Source organism: Hypanus sabinus, chromosome 21 (genome assembly GCF_030144855.1).
Source record: "Hypanus sabinus isolate sHypSab1 chromosome 21, sHypSab1.hap1, whole genome shotgun sequence".
NCBI classification, from domain to species: Eukaryota; Metazoa; Chordata; class Chondrichthyes; order Myliobatiformes; family Dasyatidae; genus Hypanus; species Hypanus sabinus.
This window is the reverse complement of record NC_082726.1, coordinates 50,011,726-50,028,508: the sequence shown is the minus strand read 5'-3', so window position 1 is coordinate 50,028,508 and position 16,783 is coordinate 50,011,726. Positions and strand designations below refer to the sequence as shown.

General features: G+C 40.1%; 1 protein-coding gene across 1 annotated transcript; it reads right to left on the bottom strand.

The window, feature by feature from the left end:
- Window positions 1–138: 138 nt before the first annotated feature.
- si:ch211-248a14.8 (solute carrier family 35 member D3) lies at window positions 139–15,031 on the bottom strand. Its single transcript, XM_059946509.1, has 4 exons — window positions 14,735–15,031; window positions 13,940–14,138; window positions 9,350–9,644; window positions 139–3,753 (listed from the first exon to the last, which is right to left on the bottom strand). The coding sequence occupies exons 1-4, from the start codon at window positions 14,779–14,781 to the stop codon at window positions 3,239–3,241; spliced, it is 1,056 nt and encodes a 351-aa protein (XP_059802492.1). The 5' UTR covers window positions 14,782–15,031; the 3' UTR covers window positions 139–3,238.
- Between the last annotated feature and the right edge of the window lie 1,752 nt (window positions 15,032–16,783).

The window sequence follows — 16,783 nt, the reverse complement described above, 5'->3', positions numbered from 1 at the left end:
GTAACAGTGATTATTTTAAAGCACTGAAAATTCTGTTATCCTTCAAGATATTATTATCATCATCACTCTCCTCCTGACTGTCTTTATTTCAAAAACGGTAGGAGATGTAGGTCTACTTGTCGTGCTCCTTCTTATTCAATTGTCCCCTGTGCCAAAACTCAACAACGACCAGCCCAAGGACAGAACAGTGACGCCAGTATGCGGAGCGCGTTATTTGATCTGGAGCGCATTTTTTATTTTGAGAACATACGTGCACCTGCGCACTACTCATGTCCATCACTTAACAGAAATGACATGTAACATGTAAGGCTTATTGAAAAAAATATTTTCAAATGCATTTTTTACATAACACAACGAAGAAACTTATTTTTAATTTCAGTGGGAACACTGTTGTTGGTCTCCCTTTTTAGCCAGCGCATCAAAGTCTGGATTTAGTTTTGTTGTGGCGATTCTCAGGATGGATCTGAGGTGTTGGTCAGTTAACTTGGATCTGTGGCTGGCTTTGTTGATGTTCATGACGCTGAACGCCTATTCACACAAATCGGTCGAGCCGAACAAAGAGTAAAGCGCAAATGTGGAGTAATACGCTGCACCTCAACAAAGGTCAATGTATATAGAGTGCATCATCTATTGGGAAAACGCCAGAATTGCGGGGAAAAAACGTTAACAAGGTTTATTAATATAATTTCATCAAGTTCTGCGGGCCGGATTAAAAAGCTTAACAGGCCGCATATGGCCCCCAGGCCTTAGTTTGCCCATGCCTGCTTTAGGGAATCCTGCAGAAGGACTTCCAAGTTCTTTTGCACTACTGATTTTTGAATTCTCTCCCCATTTAGAAAATAGTCCATGCCTTTATTCCTTCTACCAAAGTGCATGTCCATGCACTTCCCTACATCCTATTTCATGTGTCACCTCTATGCCCATTCTCCCAATCCAAGTCCTTCTGCAGACACACTGCTTCCTCAACATTATCTGCTCTTCCACCTATCTAAATATTGTCCACAAATTTAGCCACAAAGCCATTTCTATATCCAAATCATTGACATGTGAAAAGAAGGTATCCCAACACTGACAACTGCAGCAAACCACTAGTTACTGGCGGCCAACCAGAAAAGGCCCTCTTTATTCCTACTCTTTGCCTCCTGGCAGTCAACCAATCTTCATGCAAGTTTCTTTCCAAAAGCACCATGGGTTGTTATCTTATTAAGCAGACTCATGTGCAACACCTTGTCAAAGGCTTTCTGAGAATCCAAATAAACAACATCGACTGACTCTCCTTTGTCTATCCTGCCTGTCATTCCTTAAACAGACTTGTCAGTCATGATTTCCCATTAAAGAAACCATGTTGACTGGCCTAATTTATCATGTGCCTCCAAGTACCCTGGAATTTCATCCTTAATAGCAGACTCCCAACATCTTTCTAACCACTAGTGTCAGGCTAACTGACCTGTAACTTCCCTTATTCTATTTCCCTTCATTCTTAAAGAGTGGAGTGACATTTGTAGTTTTCCAGTCCCTGGAACCATTACAGGATCTAGTGATTCTTGAAAGATCATTATTAATGCCTCCACAATCTTTTCTTCAGCTATCTCTTCCAGAACCCTGGAGTGTTGTCCAGCTGGTTCAGGTAACTTATCTAACTTCAGATTTTTCTGTGTCCCAGGCTGCTGCTCCTCATTAATAGCAACAACATTCACCTGCCCCCTGACACTCTCTCATGTTTCTGGCATTTTGCTAGTGCTTTCCACAGTGAAGACTACTACGAAATACTTAGTAAGTTTGTCCCCCATTGCTGCCTCTCTCAACTTTCCAGTGGTCGAAAATCCACTCTCATCCTTTTTTACTCTTTTTATATATTGAAAACTTATTTTTTATTCTTTTATATTATTGGGTTGTTTACCTTTGTATCCTATCTCTTTATGCTTTGAGTTGCCTTGTGTTGATTTCTAACAGCTTTCCAATCCTCTACCTACACACTAATTTTTGCTATGTTTTATGCTGTCTTTGACTTCCCTTGTTAACCACGTTTGCCTCATCCCCTCTTTAGAATTCTACCTCAACTTTGGTATGTATCTGTCATGCACCTCCTGAATTGCTCCCAAAAACTCCAGCCATTGCTGTCATCCTATCAGATATCATATGATCTCAGGAGAGCAGTAGATCACAAGAGCCAGTCTACAAAAATGATGGCCTTTTAAGTTGAATATTTTTTACATTTACTACTGTGACCTGTATTTGCAAGTGTTCTTATTGTTAGTATAGTGATGCAGCATTGAGTTGTCATGCTTGAGAGGCAAAGAGTAATATACTCAGATTTTTTTTAATAATTTAGTGATACAACACAGAGTAGGCCCTTCTAGCCACAGCGATCTAGCAAACACTTTCAAAAATCAAAGCTTAAATGCCTGGGCAGCATTTGAAATTCTACAACTTTTTAAGATCACGAACCATAAACTGCCAAGTGCTGTTCAGATACGGAACTATTCTGGGGGACATGAGATACTGCAGATGCTGGAATCTGGAGCTAGAAACAAACTTTGAAGAACTCAGTGGGTCAAGCAGCATTTGTGGAGGTAAATGGATGATCAACATTTTGGTTTGAGACCCTGCATCGGGACAATTCTTTTCAGCTGGCACAGGCATGATAGAATGAAAAACCCTCTGATGCAAATGATTCATGGTTTAACAAACCTATCTGTATGTGATTAGAAATGAACAGTCCTCAGGATGATTGTAGATTAGGGCACTATATAGTTTATTCAGCAGTTTCTCTGCATTCTACTCCAGTGTTTATTATAATGCCTAATCACAGGACAATTTACATCAGCCATTTAGCCCACGCGGTATGTCTTTGGACTGTGGGAGGAAACCCATGCAAACCATGGGGAGGATGTTGGAATTGAACTCCAAACTCTGGAATGCCCCAAGTTGTAATAGCATCATGCTAACTGGTACACTAGCATGGCACCCACTACAGCATGGAACAGGGCCTTCAGCCCAATAAATTGCATCTCTCAACAACCCACCTATTTAATCCTAGGCTAATCACAGGACAATTTACAATGACCAATTAACCAACATCTTTGGTCTGTGGGAGGAAACCCACACTGTCATGGGAAGAACGTACAAACTCCTTACAGATAGCACCGTAATTGAACTTTGATTCTCTGAACTAAAGGTGTCATGCTAACTGCAAGGCTACATTGGCTCCCATAAGTTCCAATACTTAAGACACTTTTCAGCGTTGGATTCCCAGTGCCCCTTTCCTTGTTGATATGTTTGTTTCTCTGCTAACTTTATATAAAAAGATGCCTATCCCACTAGCACTGACGAGAAGACTAGTGAGTTGTGGCAATGAGAAGGTCCATTTATTAGCAATGATGCTCCTTAGAGTCAGTGCGTCTGTCTTTCCAACCTCCATCATGCTCACCATCAGAGCTGAGCTCAGCAAGGTACACAGACAAATGAGAAGCTTTAGCAAACAGCCCAGAATAAGCACCAAGGAAAAGAAGCCCAGGAAGATCAGACTAGTCCAACTTCCTGACATGTAGATCTGTTGCGTGCCTGGATGGAGGAGGCAGTAGACAAACAGTAGTGGGCAGCTGTTAATGGTACAGGTGTAGTGGACATCCATCACTGAAGTATTTTGGTCTTCACAAATCTTTTGGAGCAAAATGAGATACATACTCTCGAGCATGAGGTTCAGCAACCCATAGATGTAGACAATGGCTTCATCGTTGAACCTGCGAGCACCTAAAGAAGGGAAAATTAGAACAGGACAAAGTTAGAAATTAGGGCAGGAATATTGATAAACTTTTCCTCTCATTAATCAAAACAACATTCTACATTCTTTTCTTTCTAAATCTTTTTATTGGTATTAGTAATATGGACAGAATACAAATGATATATTGATAAAGAAATTACCAACATACACATTCCATTACATATGAAAAAAAACATACATAATAGTTACAATATATATGAGTTTACCAAGACCTAAGCCATAAGATATATGTATGGACATAGTAAATCTAAATATTTCATAATGTATAATATAAAGAAAACAGAAAAGGAAAGAAAAAAAAACAAAAAAAAATTTTTATAATGCAAAACTAGCTAATCTAATAACTATAACTAATAAGTAATAAAAAAAGAAACAAAAAAAAGAGAAGGAAAAAAAGGGGGGGGCTGTTTATAATATCTCACAAAAATAAGTATTCATCAATGCCGTCACTTCCAGTCCTCTCAAAATATATAAGCTAAAAGCTGGGAAATCAAATGAACTTGGCACAGGGTCATATTACATCATATGAAAAGGTTGAATAAATGGTCTCCATAACTTTTCAAATTTAATAGAAGTCTCAAAAGAACCACTTCTAATTTTTTATAAATTTAAACATAACATAGTTTGAGAGAACCAATTAAATACAGAGGAGGATCAATTTCTTTCCAATTCAACAATATAGATCTTCTAGCCATCAGAGTTAGAAATGCAATCATTCGACGGGCTGAAGAAGATAAATGCAGTGAGTCTAACATTGTTAAACCAAAAATTGCGGTAATAGGATGAGGTTGTAAATCGATACTCAAAACCGCAGAAATAATATCAAAAATATCTTTCCAATATTTCTCCAAAAATGAACACGACCAAAACATGTGAGTTAAAGACGCAATTTCAGAATGACATCTATCACAAATAGGACTTATATGAGAGTAAAAACGAGCTAATTTATCCTTGGACATATGGGCCCTATGTACGACCTTAAATTGTATTAGTGAATGTTTGGCACATAACAATGATGTATTAACTAATTGAAGAATTCTATCCCAATTCTCACTAGAAATACTAAAACTAAGCTCTCTTTCCCAATCCTTTTTAGTCTTATAAAGAGGCTCTGAACGTATCTTCATAATTATATTATAAAGTTTTGAAATAAGCCCTTTTTGAAAAGGGTCTAATTCAAATAAACTCTCCAAAGTATCTGAAGGCACAAAATTTGGAAACGTAGAGAGTACAGAACTTAAAAAATGTCTAGTCTGTAAATATCTAAAAAAATGAAATCTCGGCAAGTTATATTTGTTGGATAATTGCTCAAAAGACATGAAACAATTATCTAAAAATAAATCAGAAAATCTTAGTAATCCCTTAGTTTTCCAAGCCGAATAAGCTTGATCTATAATGGAAGGGTGAAAAAAACAATTAGATACAATAGGACTATTTAAAACGAATTGAGTCAACCCAAAAAATCTCCGAAATTGAAACCATACACGCAAAGTATGTTTAACTATCGGGTTGTCAATTCGTTTCGGCAATTTAGAAAGAGCAAAAGGGAGAGAAGTCCCTAAAATAGAACCCAGAGCATAAGCTGATACCGATTTAGTTTCTAAACTCACCCAACAAGGGCCAAAAGATCCACCCCCATCTTTCAGCCAACATAACAAATATCTAATATTAACTGCCCAATAGTAAAATCTGAAATTAGGTAATGCTAACCCGCCTTCCTTTTTTGTCTTCTGTAAATATGTTTTACCTAACCTGGGATTTTTATTCTGCCATATATATGAAGAAATTTTAGAGTCAACATTAGTAAAAAAAGATTTCGGGATAAAAATTGGTATCGCTTGAAAAATATATAAAAACTTAGGTAAAATAACCATCTTAATAGCATTAATCCTACCTATTAGGGATAAAGACAGAGGTGACCACCTAGTAAACAAACCTTTAATCTGATCAATTAAGGGTAAAAAAATTAAATCTAAATAAATCTTTATGGTTTTAACATTCTACATTCAAATGAATATCAATTGAGCTACTAGTTGTGATGCTCCCAAATTTAAGAAAGATATTGTGCTTTATTGAGGAAGTGATAATAGAGAGAATTTAAGGAGGGAAAGTGTAAAATGTTTGTCCTAGGAAGTGAAATGGGTGACATGCTTCATGAAGCCTAGGGAAGTAACTGAGTTGATGTGAACCTAGGATTCTTAGACACTACAATAAAATATTTAACAGTAGAGTAAAATGCAGAGGAACTGCTGAAAAAACTATATTGTACCCTAATCTACAATTATCCTGAGAACTGTTCACTCTTAATCACATACAGATGTGTTTGCTAAACCATGAATCATCTGCATCACAGAGGGTTTTTCATTCTATCATGCCCATGCCAGCTGAAAAAAATTGCCCTGGTGCAGGGTCTCGAACCAAAGTGTCTAGATCATTCCTTTGCCTCCATTGATGCTGCTTGACCCGCTGAGTTCCTCCAATAGTTTGTTTCTAGTTCCAGATTCCAGCATCTGCAGTCTCTTGTGTCTCCCAGAATAATTCTCTATCTGAACAGCACTTGCCAGCTTTTAGTGCATGGCCTTAAGTAGTAGAATTTCAAATGCTGCCCAGGCATTGAAGTTTTGATTTATGAAAGGGAAAAGTGAAGGAACTTAATGTGTTTAACTTTGAAAGGAAGAGGTCTGACATAAAGCATCCAAAGTAACAGACTGGATGAATAACATGAGATGAAAGTGGACAAGGAGACCCAGTGAGATTGTTTTGCTGTGGACCTGTTGTTGTGGTGGTAGGCAATTTGCAGCAGGTCCAGAGCCTTGCTCAGGTGGGAGTTAATTCTAGACATGACTATTTTACATTTTATCACATTAGATGTGAGTGCTACAGTCTGATAAGTCTTTGAGGAAGATCACCCTGCTGCCCTTGGGTACTGGTATGTTTAACATCTTTTTGAAACAGGTGAGACCCACTCACAGCAACAGTGAGAGGTTGAAAATGCCCTTGAACACTCCCATCAGGACAGTTGGCACAGGTTCTCAAACCCTGCCAGGTACACTATCGTGTCCTGATGCTTGGTGAGGGTTCACCCTCTTGAAGGATGTTTCAAGTTGAAACTTTAGATCTGGAACTGAAGCATCAATCATCCATTTCCCTCCACAGATGCTGACTAACCTGTTGATTACCTCTGGCAGTTTGCTTCTTCTACAGCACATGACTATGATGTGTCAGCTGCACTATCTGTTCTAATTTGTATTTCTTTAACAATTCAGTGCATTGCTAGGCCATTTCAAAGGACAAATTATTTTTGGGCAGTTTATTGAGGTTGAGAATAGCTTGCTACCGCTCTGCTTTCTTGGGTTTTGAGGAGGCTGGAGAAACCAACTTTAGAACCAAATTTTTGCACGTGGATAAGCAGCTTGAGGGGGTGGATGTTTGGGTGGTCAGTAAGGTAACGCATTCATTCTGCTACTTACACAAGACTTCTGTGTGCCTTCGCAACATTGATTTCAGATTCTCAATACCATCCCAAATGCTCCTTCTTCACTTTGAACAGTCTGAGGTTCCCAGGACTTGGGGATATTGTATTTCTTCAAGGATACTATGAGCACATCCTTGAACATGTTATAGACAATAGACAATAGGTGCAGAAGTAGACCATTCGGCCCCTCGAGTCTGCACCACCATTCTGAGATCATGGCTGATCATTCACTATCAATACCCAGTCCCTGCCTTGTCCCCATATCCCTTGATTCCCCTGTTCTTCTGTAAATCTGGTAATCTTTTCTCGTGGGATATTTTGGGTTTCAGGAGTCTGGCGCTGAGCATGGGAAAGATATGGTCCTTTCAGCAGAGCTGAATGAGTATAGAAAACTCGTAGTTTACTATGTCACAATACTTCACATGTTTATTCATCTGAGCACAGACTACCTATAGCATGCACCTCAAGGCAATGGAAATACCATCAGTGGTGTCTCTGCAAAATCTTGTAAACTCATTGAACAAGAAGGAAAATCAATGCCCTGTGGAAAGCCAGCATTCCAAACCACATTGCCTCTGTCCAGAATCTTATGAACCCCACCAAGTTAAGGCAGCAAATTTTCTACCATGAAGGACAAGAATAGACTATCTCAGTCTAATACGTTGCAAGGTCAACATTACTGATTTAATAATGATCACTAAATATATTTTACTGAATTTAAATCCCTCAGCCAGATTGTTATCCAAAACAATGAATTGCTCACTGTGTGGCTTAACTATTGTATTTCTATATATCATGTTATGAATGGTGAAGCTTTGGGGTTTGAGGTTTTTTTTATATAAACTTTTCCTCACTTTTAACAATAACCTGCATCTTATAATCTAAGAGTTCTGAACATGAGTTGGGAGAGGTGACTGAAAACTAAGATAAGGATTGAAACAAGTTTTTAGTCAACTTTCCATGGAAAGGGTTAGCTGGAATAGACATGAAAGGAAATATCAAAGAATAACGTCACAGATACTGAAGATGGGACTGAGGACTGACAGCCACTGAGGATGGGTTATAGTGAATGTCAGATCAAAGGCACAGACTCCAGCATTGGGTTAGAGATGTTGTGGAGATAAGACATTAGATTACAAACATATATGCATACAGGCATCCATATCTTTAGCCAGAGGGTGGTAAATCTGTGGAATTTATTGCCACTGATGTCTGGAAACCAAGTCATTGGCCATATTTAAAGCGGAGGTTAATAGGCTCTTGATTAGGAATAATGTTAAATGTCACAGGGAAAAGGCAGGAGAATGGGGTTGAAAGGGAGATTAAGTCAACCATGATCAAATAGCACAGCAGACTCAATGGGTCAAATGGCCTAATTAGACCATAGGAGCAGAACTATTCCCAATTACAAATACATTTCTTCTCTCTTGCCACCCCCCCCCCCCCCACCCCCAACTGGGTCCCTGAATGATAGTTTGATTGCTCATCCTCGCTATTGTCCCCACCCTCAGCCTCATGGTAGCAACAATCTCTGACCTGTTGGGTATGCTCAAGGGCTCCTCCAGCACCACCACTTATTGGATCCCCCTACCCACCTCACTCGCAGTCACACTCTCTCAACCCTGACCACAGACCAAATTTGAAGTAGTTCCTGTTGGGTGTGACTGCCTCCTGAAACAGAGTCTCCAGGTAACTTTCCCACTCCCTGATGTGCCGCAGGTGTTTGAAGCTCAGATTCCAAGTCATCAGCTTTGAGCCTGAGTTTCTCAAGCAGCAACACTTACTGCAGATGCGGTCATCAGGAACCACAATGGGGTCCACCAGCTCCCCACGTTCTGCTCCTATTTCTGTATTCCCAATTCTGCTCTTACGTCTCATCAGATGAGGAAGCAGAACTTGAAACCACAACCTTGCCTCTGTATATATTACTTAATGAATTACTTTGAAGTGATGTATCCAAACTTTCATATATTGTCTACAATATATCGATGACTACACTCTGAGAAATATTTTGGGGTGCTTTGAAAGGGAGATGAAAGATGCCCACTTTTAATACAAATTTTACAAACAAATTCTTCATCACCTCTTACCTGCAAGAACTGAGCACAAAGTAACCATCAACACCAGGTGACCAATGCTGGAAGAGGCTCTCTTCTTCAGGTTGAATGTTTGCATCAGGGCTAAGCTAGCCATTGGGGTGAACTGCCTGATGAACATGAAGACAGTAGAGTAGGAGGCAGTCACAGCCCACATAATTAAGATGGAATGAAAACTGAAACAAATGGAAGGCAGCAAGAAAATCTCACCACGCTCCAGTAAATAGGGTTCAATCTTCAGCAGCTTGGCTCGTTTTAATAACTGCAGTATTACAATGGTCAGTAGTGCCTATCAAAAGGTAAACACAAATTTATGGAGAATATTGTCATATGAGTGTCTCAGTACATTACAGAAAATAAATTTCTTTAAAGCTGTATACTTTGAATTTCCTCCTGCAATGAAACAATGATATTGATATCCTATTCAAAGGCATATGTGATTGTTTCAACATTGACAATGTAATTGAGCACAGGCCTTCCCCAGGTTACAATTGACTGACTTAGGAGCATCCTTAGATGCAAACAAGCCCCCATAATATTATTAAATTCAAAGTCTGACATAAGAAATAGGAGCAGGAGTAGGCCATCTGGCCCAATGAGTCTGCTCTGCCATTGAATAAGGTCATGGCTGATCCGGCCATGGACTCAACTCCACCTACCAGCCTTTTCCCCATGACTCTTAATTCCCCTACCTTGCAAAAATCTATCCAACCCCAACCTTGTCTTAAATATATTTACTGAGATAGCCTCCATTGGGCAGAGAATTCCATAGATTGACCACTCTTTGGGGAAAAACAGTTCCTCTTCACCTCCAACCTAAGTCTACACCCCTGAATCTTTTCTGCCTCTATCTTATCTACCCCTTTCATAATTTTATATGTTTCTATAAGATCTCATTCTTCTGAATTCCAGCAAGTACAGTCCCAGGCGACTCAATCTCTCCTCATAAACTAATCCCCTCATTTCTGGAATCAATGTGATGAACTTCCTCTGCCTCCAAAACTAGTATAATCCTTCCTCAAGTAAGGAGATCAGAACTGCACGCAGTACTCCAGGTGCAGCCTCACCAGTACCCTGTACAGGTGCAGCATAATCTCCTTGCTCTTAAATTCAATCCCTCTAGCAATGAAGACCAACATTCCACTTGCCTTCTTGATAGCCTGCTGCACCTGCAAACCAACCTTTTGTGCATCATGCACAAGCACTCCCAAGTCCCTCTGCACAGCAGCATGCTGCAATTTTTTTACCATTTAAATAATAATCTGCTTTTTTATTTTTCTGTCCAAATTTGATAACCTCACATTTACCAACATTGTAGATGCCAGACTCTTACCCACTCACTCTCTGCAGGCTCTCTGTATCTTATGCACAATTTGCATTTCCACTCAATCTAGTATCATCAGCAAACTTAGATACACTACACTTGGTCCTCTCTTCCAGATCCTTAATGTACATTGTGAACAGTTGCAGGCCCAGCACCGACCCCTGCGGCACACCGTTCATCACTGATTGCCAACCAGAGTAATACCCATGTATCCCAACTCTCTGCTTTCTATGAGTTAACCAGTCCTCTCTCCATGCTAATACATCACCCCCTACTCTATGTATCCTTAACTTATGAATCAGTCTTTTCTACGGCACCTTATTGAACACCTGGAAATCTAAGTAAATAATGTCCATCTGTTCCACTCTGTCCACTGAGCTCATTACATCCTCAAAGTACTCTAAGTAACTATGTTCTTTCATGCAGATGACAGATCCACTTTCCTCTCTTTCATTACACCTTGGAACAAGATGCCTGAGGATTGGATGTGGGTTCTACTTTTAACTTCAAAAGCGACATTTGGATATGTACTTGGATGGGAGGAATACCGAGGGCTACAGTCCAGCTACAGGTCAATGAGACTAGTCAGAGTAACAATTTGGCACAGACTAAATGGGCTGAAGGTCCATAAAGCAGTAGTGCTTTATGACTGTTAGTAGTTATTCTTTCTTATCAGTCTTTTGTGTTCTTGATGTCACTCATTACAATAATGCGGTGGTAGGGTTACCATATAGAGATATTTTTATATATATTCTAATTTAGAGACAAAATTGACTTATGGACATTTGTGAAAATGAAACCTGTTTGTTACCCAGAGATGGACTGTACTACGCTCTCAGATCTGTCCTCATTATGAAGCCTTGGTTCCTGAATTGTTTTCAAATCACTGTACAGTCTCCATATTGGTTAACAACCGAGCTATCAGCATTTGCTTTGTAGCTGCTGGATCCCAAGAGAAGGATTTTGTAGAATGCCAATGAGATGCCTTTCAGGAGCAGCCAGTGGTTGACCAACAAAGAATTAGTGGATGAAATATAGTATGGGGAAGTTTTGCTCAAATAAAGGCTAGACTATTTTCTAAATGGAGAAAATTCAGAAATCAGAGGTGCAAAGGAACTTGGGAGTCCTTGTACAGGAGTTCCTAAAGATTAACTTGCAGGTTGAGTCAGTAATAAGGAAGACAAATGCAATATTAGCATTTATTTCGAGAGGATTAGAATATAAAAGCAAGGATGCAATGATGAGGCTTTATAAGGCATTGGTCAGACCACAAATGAAGAATTGTGAGCAGTTTTGGGGCTAAGAAAAGATATGTTGGCATTGGAAAGGATCCAGAGGAAGTTCATGAGATTGACTCTGGGAATGAAAGGTTTAGTGAATGAGGGGTGTTTGATGGCTTTGGGCCTGCACCTGCTGGTGTTTAGGAGAATTAGGTGGATCTCACTGAAACTTTGATCTTATCAAGTATTGAAAGACTTAGAGAAAGAGGAGGGAAAGGATGTTTTCTGTCGTGGGGAAGTCTAGGACCAGATGGCACAGCCTCAGAACAGAGGAGTGTCCATTTAAAATATAGATAAGGGCAAATTTCTTTAGCCAGAGGGTAATAATTATGTGGAATTAATTTCCACAGATAGTTGTGGAAGCTAAGTTACTGGCTATATTTAAAACTGATTTTAATAAGTTCTTGATTGGTAAGGGTGTTAAAGGTTATGGGGAGAAGGCAGGAGAATGGGGTTGAGAGGGATAATAAATCAGCCATGGTGGAATGCTGACTCAGTGGGCTGAATGACCTAATTCTGCTCCTATGTCTTGAAGTTCTGAGTTTGGAGACAGGGTTGCTCAGACGAGAAACTGCAATGCATTTTGTAGATGGACAGCACAGTTGTACAGTGTTTAGCCTAAAGCTTTATAGCATTCAGCTGTAAGATTGGGATTTGATGCCCACTGTTGTCTGTAAGGAGTGTGTATGTTCTTCCTGTTACCATGTAGGTTTCCTCTAGGTGCTTCAGTTTCCTCCTACATTCCAAAGATGTAAGGATTTAGTGAGTTGTAGGCATGCTGCTTTGGCATCAGAATCACAATGATATTTACAGGCTGCCCAGCACAATCTTTACTGATTTGATTTGTCAGAAAATGTCACATTTCACTGTATGTTTGGATGAATCAAGCTAATCTTGATCTTTTTATCTTGATCCACCCACTGTGCATCAGTAACGGAGGGTAGGAATGTTTACCGTAATGGATTGGGCACAAGTAAAGTGGATTCCTGTGTCATGGAGGGAGACAAGTATCTGGAATGTTGTTGGAGTCCAGTCATTGAAGGACAGTCCCGAAGTTCTTTACAGACAATGCATGTACATTTTAGTACAGAGAAACGACTTGCCATGCAGGAAACAGCTATTTTACATACAGAGGGCAAGGTAATAATGAACAGATAACTTGCATGAGTGATGTTGAGTAAAGTGTAAATATTGATTAAGGCAATGAGACAAACTTCCCTAGTCTCCAAAATATTGACAATGCAAGATGCTGGAATCTGGAGCAGCAAACAATCTATTGGAGGGACTCAGTAGGTCAGGCAGCGTTTGGGGTGGGGGGAGGGGAATGGACAGGGGTCATTTGGGGTTGAGATCAAGGTCAAGGGTCTTGACTGGAAGCGTCAAATGTCGATTTCCCTCCACAAATCCTGCGGGACCACGAAGATCCTCCAGCATCTTATTTTCTCCTTCAAAATATTTTATACTAATCGGGGAAAGCAGACAGGCTCTCAGTTCAACTTCTCTGTCCCGAAAGGGTCCAACGCACACCCTCAATTTTGGGGATATCAGTCGGACTTTTTAAATGAAATAATTTATTTCATTAGAAGATACATAAAAAATATATTACCACTAACATCAGGTCCTATGCAGTACGACCCACCCTCTGTTGGATTTTGTATTCAACCCTATAGAGTTAAATGTCCAACCATCGGACTCGAATTAAAGATCACGCTAACTCCTCCCACCTCCAAGTTACTTAACTCGAGTGTTCAAGCACGTGATGTCGCGCTTAAAGCATTAGGTTCAAGCCCCGTTGCAGACTGGAATTAGTAATTAAATTACCGTGGATCAAGCGTCATTAAACTCGATATATTAAATACATAGCTGAAGATGCTGGGAGTTGTAGTCTCACTGTGAGGAACTTGTTCCGGCAACAGAGCAAGTCACCCAGCTGCTGGATTACAAATCCCAGAATGCATGCAGAGACCCAGGTTCACTCACCTGACAGAGGACAATGAAGGCGGGGAAGGTGAAGCGGTACTGGCTGATGAAGACCCTACTGAAGAACTCGAAAAACGCAGAACAGGCAGTGTAGACAACGCAGGCTGACAGCCAGCAGCAGCATTGGAGCCACTTTCGTGAACCCGCTGGTCCCGGGACCGCCATCCCAATGAATGGGAACTGGGGCGGGAAGTCCAACCTGAGTCAAATTAAAAATTAACCACGGGCAATTAAAATGCGAAGGGAGCCGGGTTGAATTCTCCCCACAGACCTTTATTCCCACAAGAGTTAATGATTTACAGGATATACCCAATGCCCCTGGATATAAATTCAGAAAAATATTCTGTAAATCAAAAATAAAATATCATGTGCAAAATTGGGCACAGGAAATAGTGGTTATCTTTTTTTATGAGCGTCCTTAAATCAAAATTGAAAGCGCAAATTTTTAATTTGTTTGGTGTCTTTCAAATTCTCAGGTTTCAAAATGTTTACTTAGTTGAGGAGTCCCTGACACCACGAAAGATGATACTTCATATAGAAATAAGCACGACTCAAGACAGGTAAATAGATGGAGTGATTAGATTACAATTAGAAAAGAGCATGGCGGAAGGAAATGATAATAAGAACCATAGCAAAGTTTCCCATAGAATGGCAGCGCCAGCGTCTTCTGTTGTGGAAACGATGTGGATTTTTCTGAAGAATGTTTGTGTTTGGGGAGTCAAAGTGGGCACATCAATTAACACTACTTCAATTAACATTAACACTACGGCGGGCTCAGTTTGCAATTGTACTTACTGCTTGTTACGCCACTGACGTTTAGGACAGCAATGAAGGTCCTCCATTTCTGGCGGTGTTCAGGGCTTCCTTCGTCTTCTCAGTAGCTTCCTCTCGGTTTTCACTACTGTCAGTCATGCAAGTCCCGGTTGGAAACTCAGGAATGCCGTCGCACTCAGATGTAGAAGAATTCTTCATTGCTGTTTCCGTATCGATTTTGTTTTACCAGTCAGGGTTGTTAGCCCTGAGCTGGACCCCAAACCTGGAGGACCGGTGGTCTGTCCTCTATTTTGACTTTTCGGCACAGGCGACCCTACCAAGACCCAAAGTATAAAGCCCTGACTCCAGCCAATAAACCTCTCCGGGTTATTGAGGCACACAAGCCTCCAAACCACGACAAGGTTGTGGTCCTCTTGGAGGAACTTACAATTGTACATCAGAGTAATTTTATAAAATGAACAGCATAGAAACAGGTCATTCTGCACAATCAACCCAGCATCGCTTATTCTCCTTTCAATCTTCTTCCAATCTTCCCTTGCATAAACTCCGGTCACTTCTTCTCTGTGTGTATACCTGTCAAATTCTTCCATACAATTTGTCTCCTTTAGACAGCAAGTCCCACATTTTCACACTAATCTCAAACATATTAAATTTTTCTCTCTACTCGATTTCTGGGTGTTTGTTTCAAACGGGGTCCTTAAGTCAGACATACTCAAAATGAATAGAAATACCGTGTATTGATTTCAAATTACTGCTTAAGTTTTAAAAAAAGGAATCAGGTTATAAAATTATCTTATAAAATTTGGTTTGTGCTGGCCAAAAGAGTGATACTCAGCTTAATCCCACCATCCTACATTTCATCTATTGTTCGCATGTTAAGAGCCATAGAGTTCTATGGTATTGAAGAGAGTCCTGCAGCAAGCCTTGTTGACCATCTAGGTTAATCCCATTAACCTGCCTAAAATCCAGCCCCGCCCACAACGCCTTGTATATTTAGGCATCCATCTAAGCTTTCTTCAGCAATGACTTCCAAATATCAACCATCATCTGTGCAAACAACTTCCCCACCAAATCCTGATTAAAATTCCTTCCTATCACCTTGATACTCTACCTCTTGTTTTCAATACCTTACCATGAGGAAAAGTTTCTAATTATCTACCCTTTCTTCTTCTTCTTCATGTGCCTTGCGCATTGCACGCTTGGGTGATCATGGCTCTCCACATCAAACGATCCCTCACAGAGTCAATGATATCTCACACATTTAGATTTGTTAGTTCTTTCACAGTGTCCATATGTTTTCTTCTTTGCCTTCCTCTTCCACATTTCCCAGGCATACAGCCTTGTAATGTAAGGCATTCTATTTCTCCCTTTCTGATGACATGGCCCAGGAAATTAAGTTTCCTCTCATTTAATGTTTTCATTAAAGATCTTTTTGTATGAGCATGTTGGAGTACTGTCTCATTAGTTACCCTGTCTCTATATGATATTTTCAGCATTCTTCTAAGAAACCACATTTCTGTTGCTTCTAAGTTTCTTTGGAGTTCTGGTGTTATAGTCCACGTGTTGGAAGCATACAGCAAGATTGACCAGATGTAACATTTTCGTAGCCTAAGCCTTGTTGTCAGAAATCTATCCTATACCTCCTATAATTTTATATTTCTCTATCAGGTCATTCTTCAGCCTTCTTTACTCGAGGAAAACAAGCTCAGGCTATCACATTTCACCTCTTTACTGGCATCAGCTCTGCCATGGATGGTCCCAAGCCTGGGTGCAAAAGGAGAAGGGTTAGGCATGCCATCCTGAAAAAAAAACAGAACTGCAGAAATGCCAGCAGAAGTTCCAAAGACGTTGTCCTTGGAAGAGGAAGAATCGTAAAATAGGCTACACTTAGGGACAACATGGCCCAGGACTCTAGTGACCTGCTGTTGGTAGCCTATGCCCTAGTAGGAGCAATGGGCTTAAGAATAAAAAGATTAGAATCTTCCAATCCAGGAAACATCCTGGTGAAGGTCCTCCACACTCTCTCCAAAGCAACCACATCCTTCATCACATTGGACCAGATCTCACAGT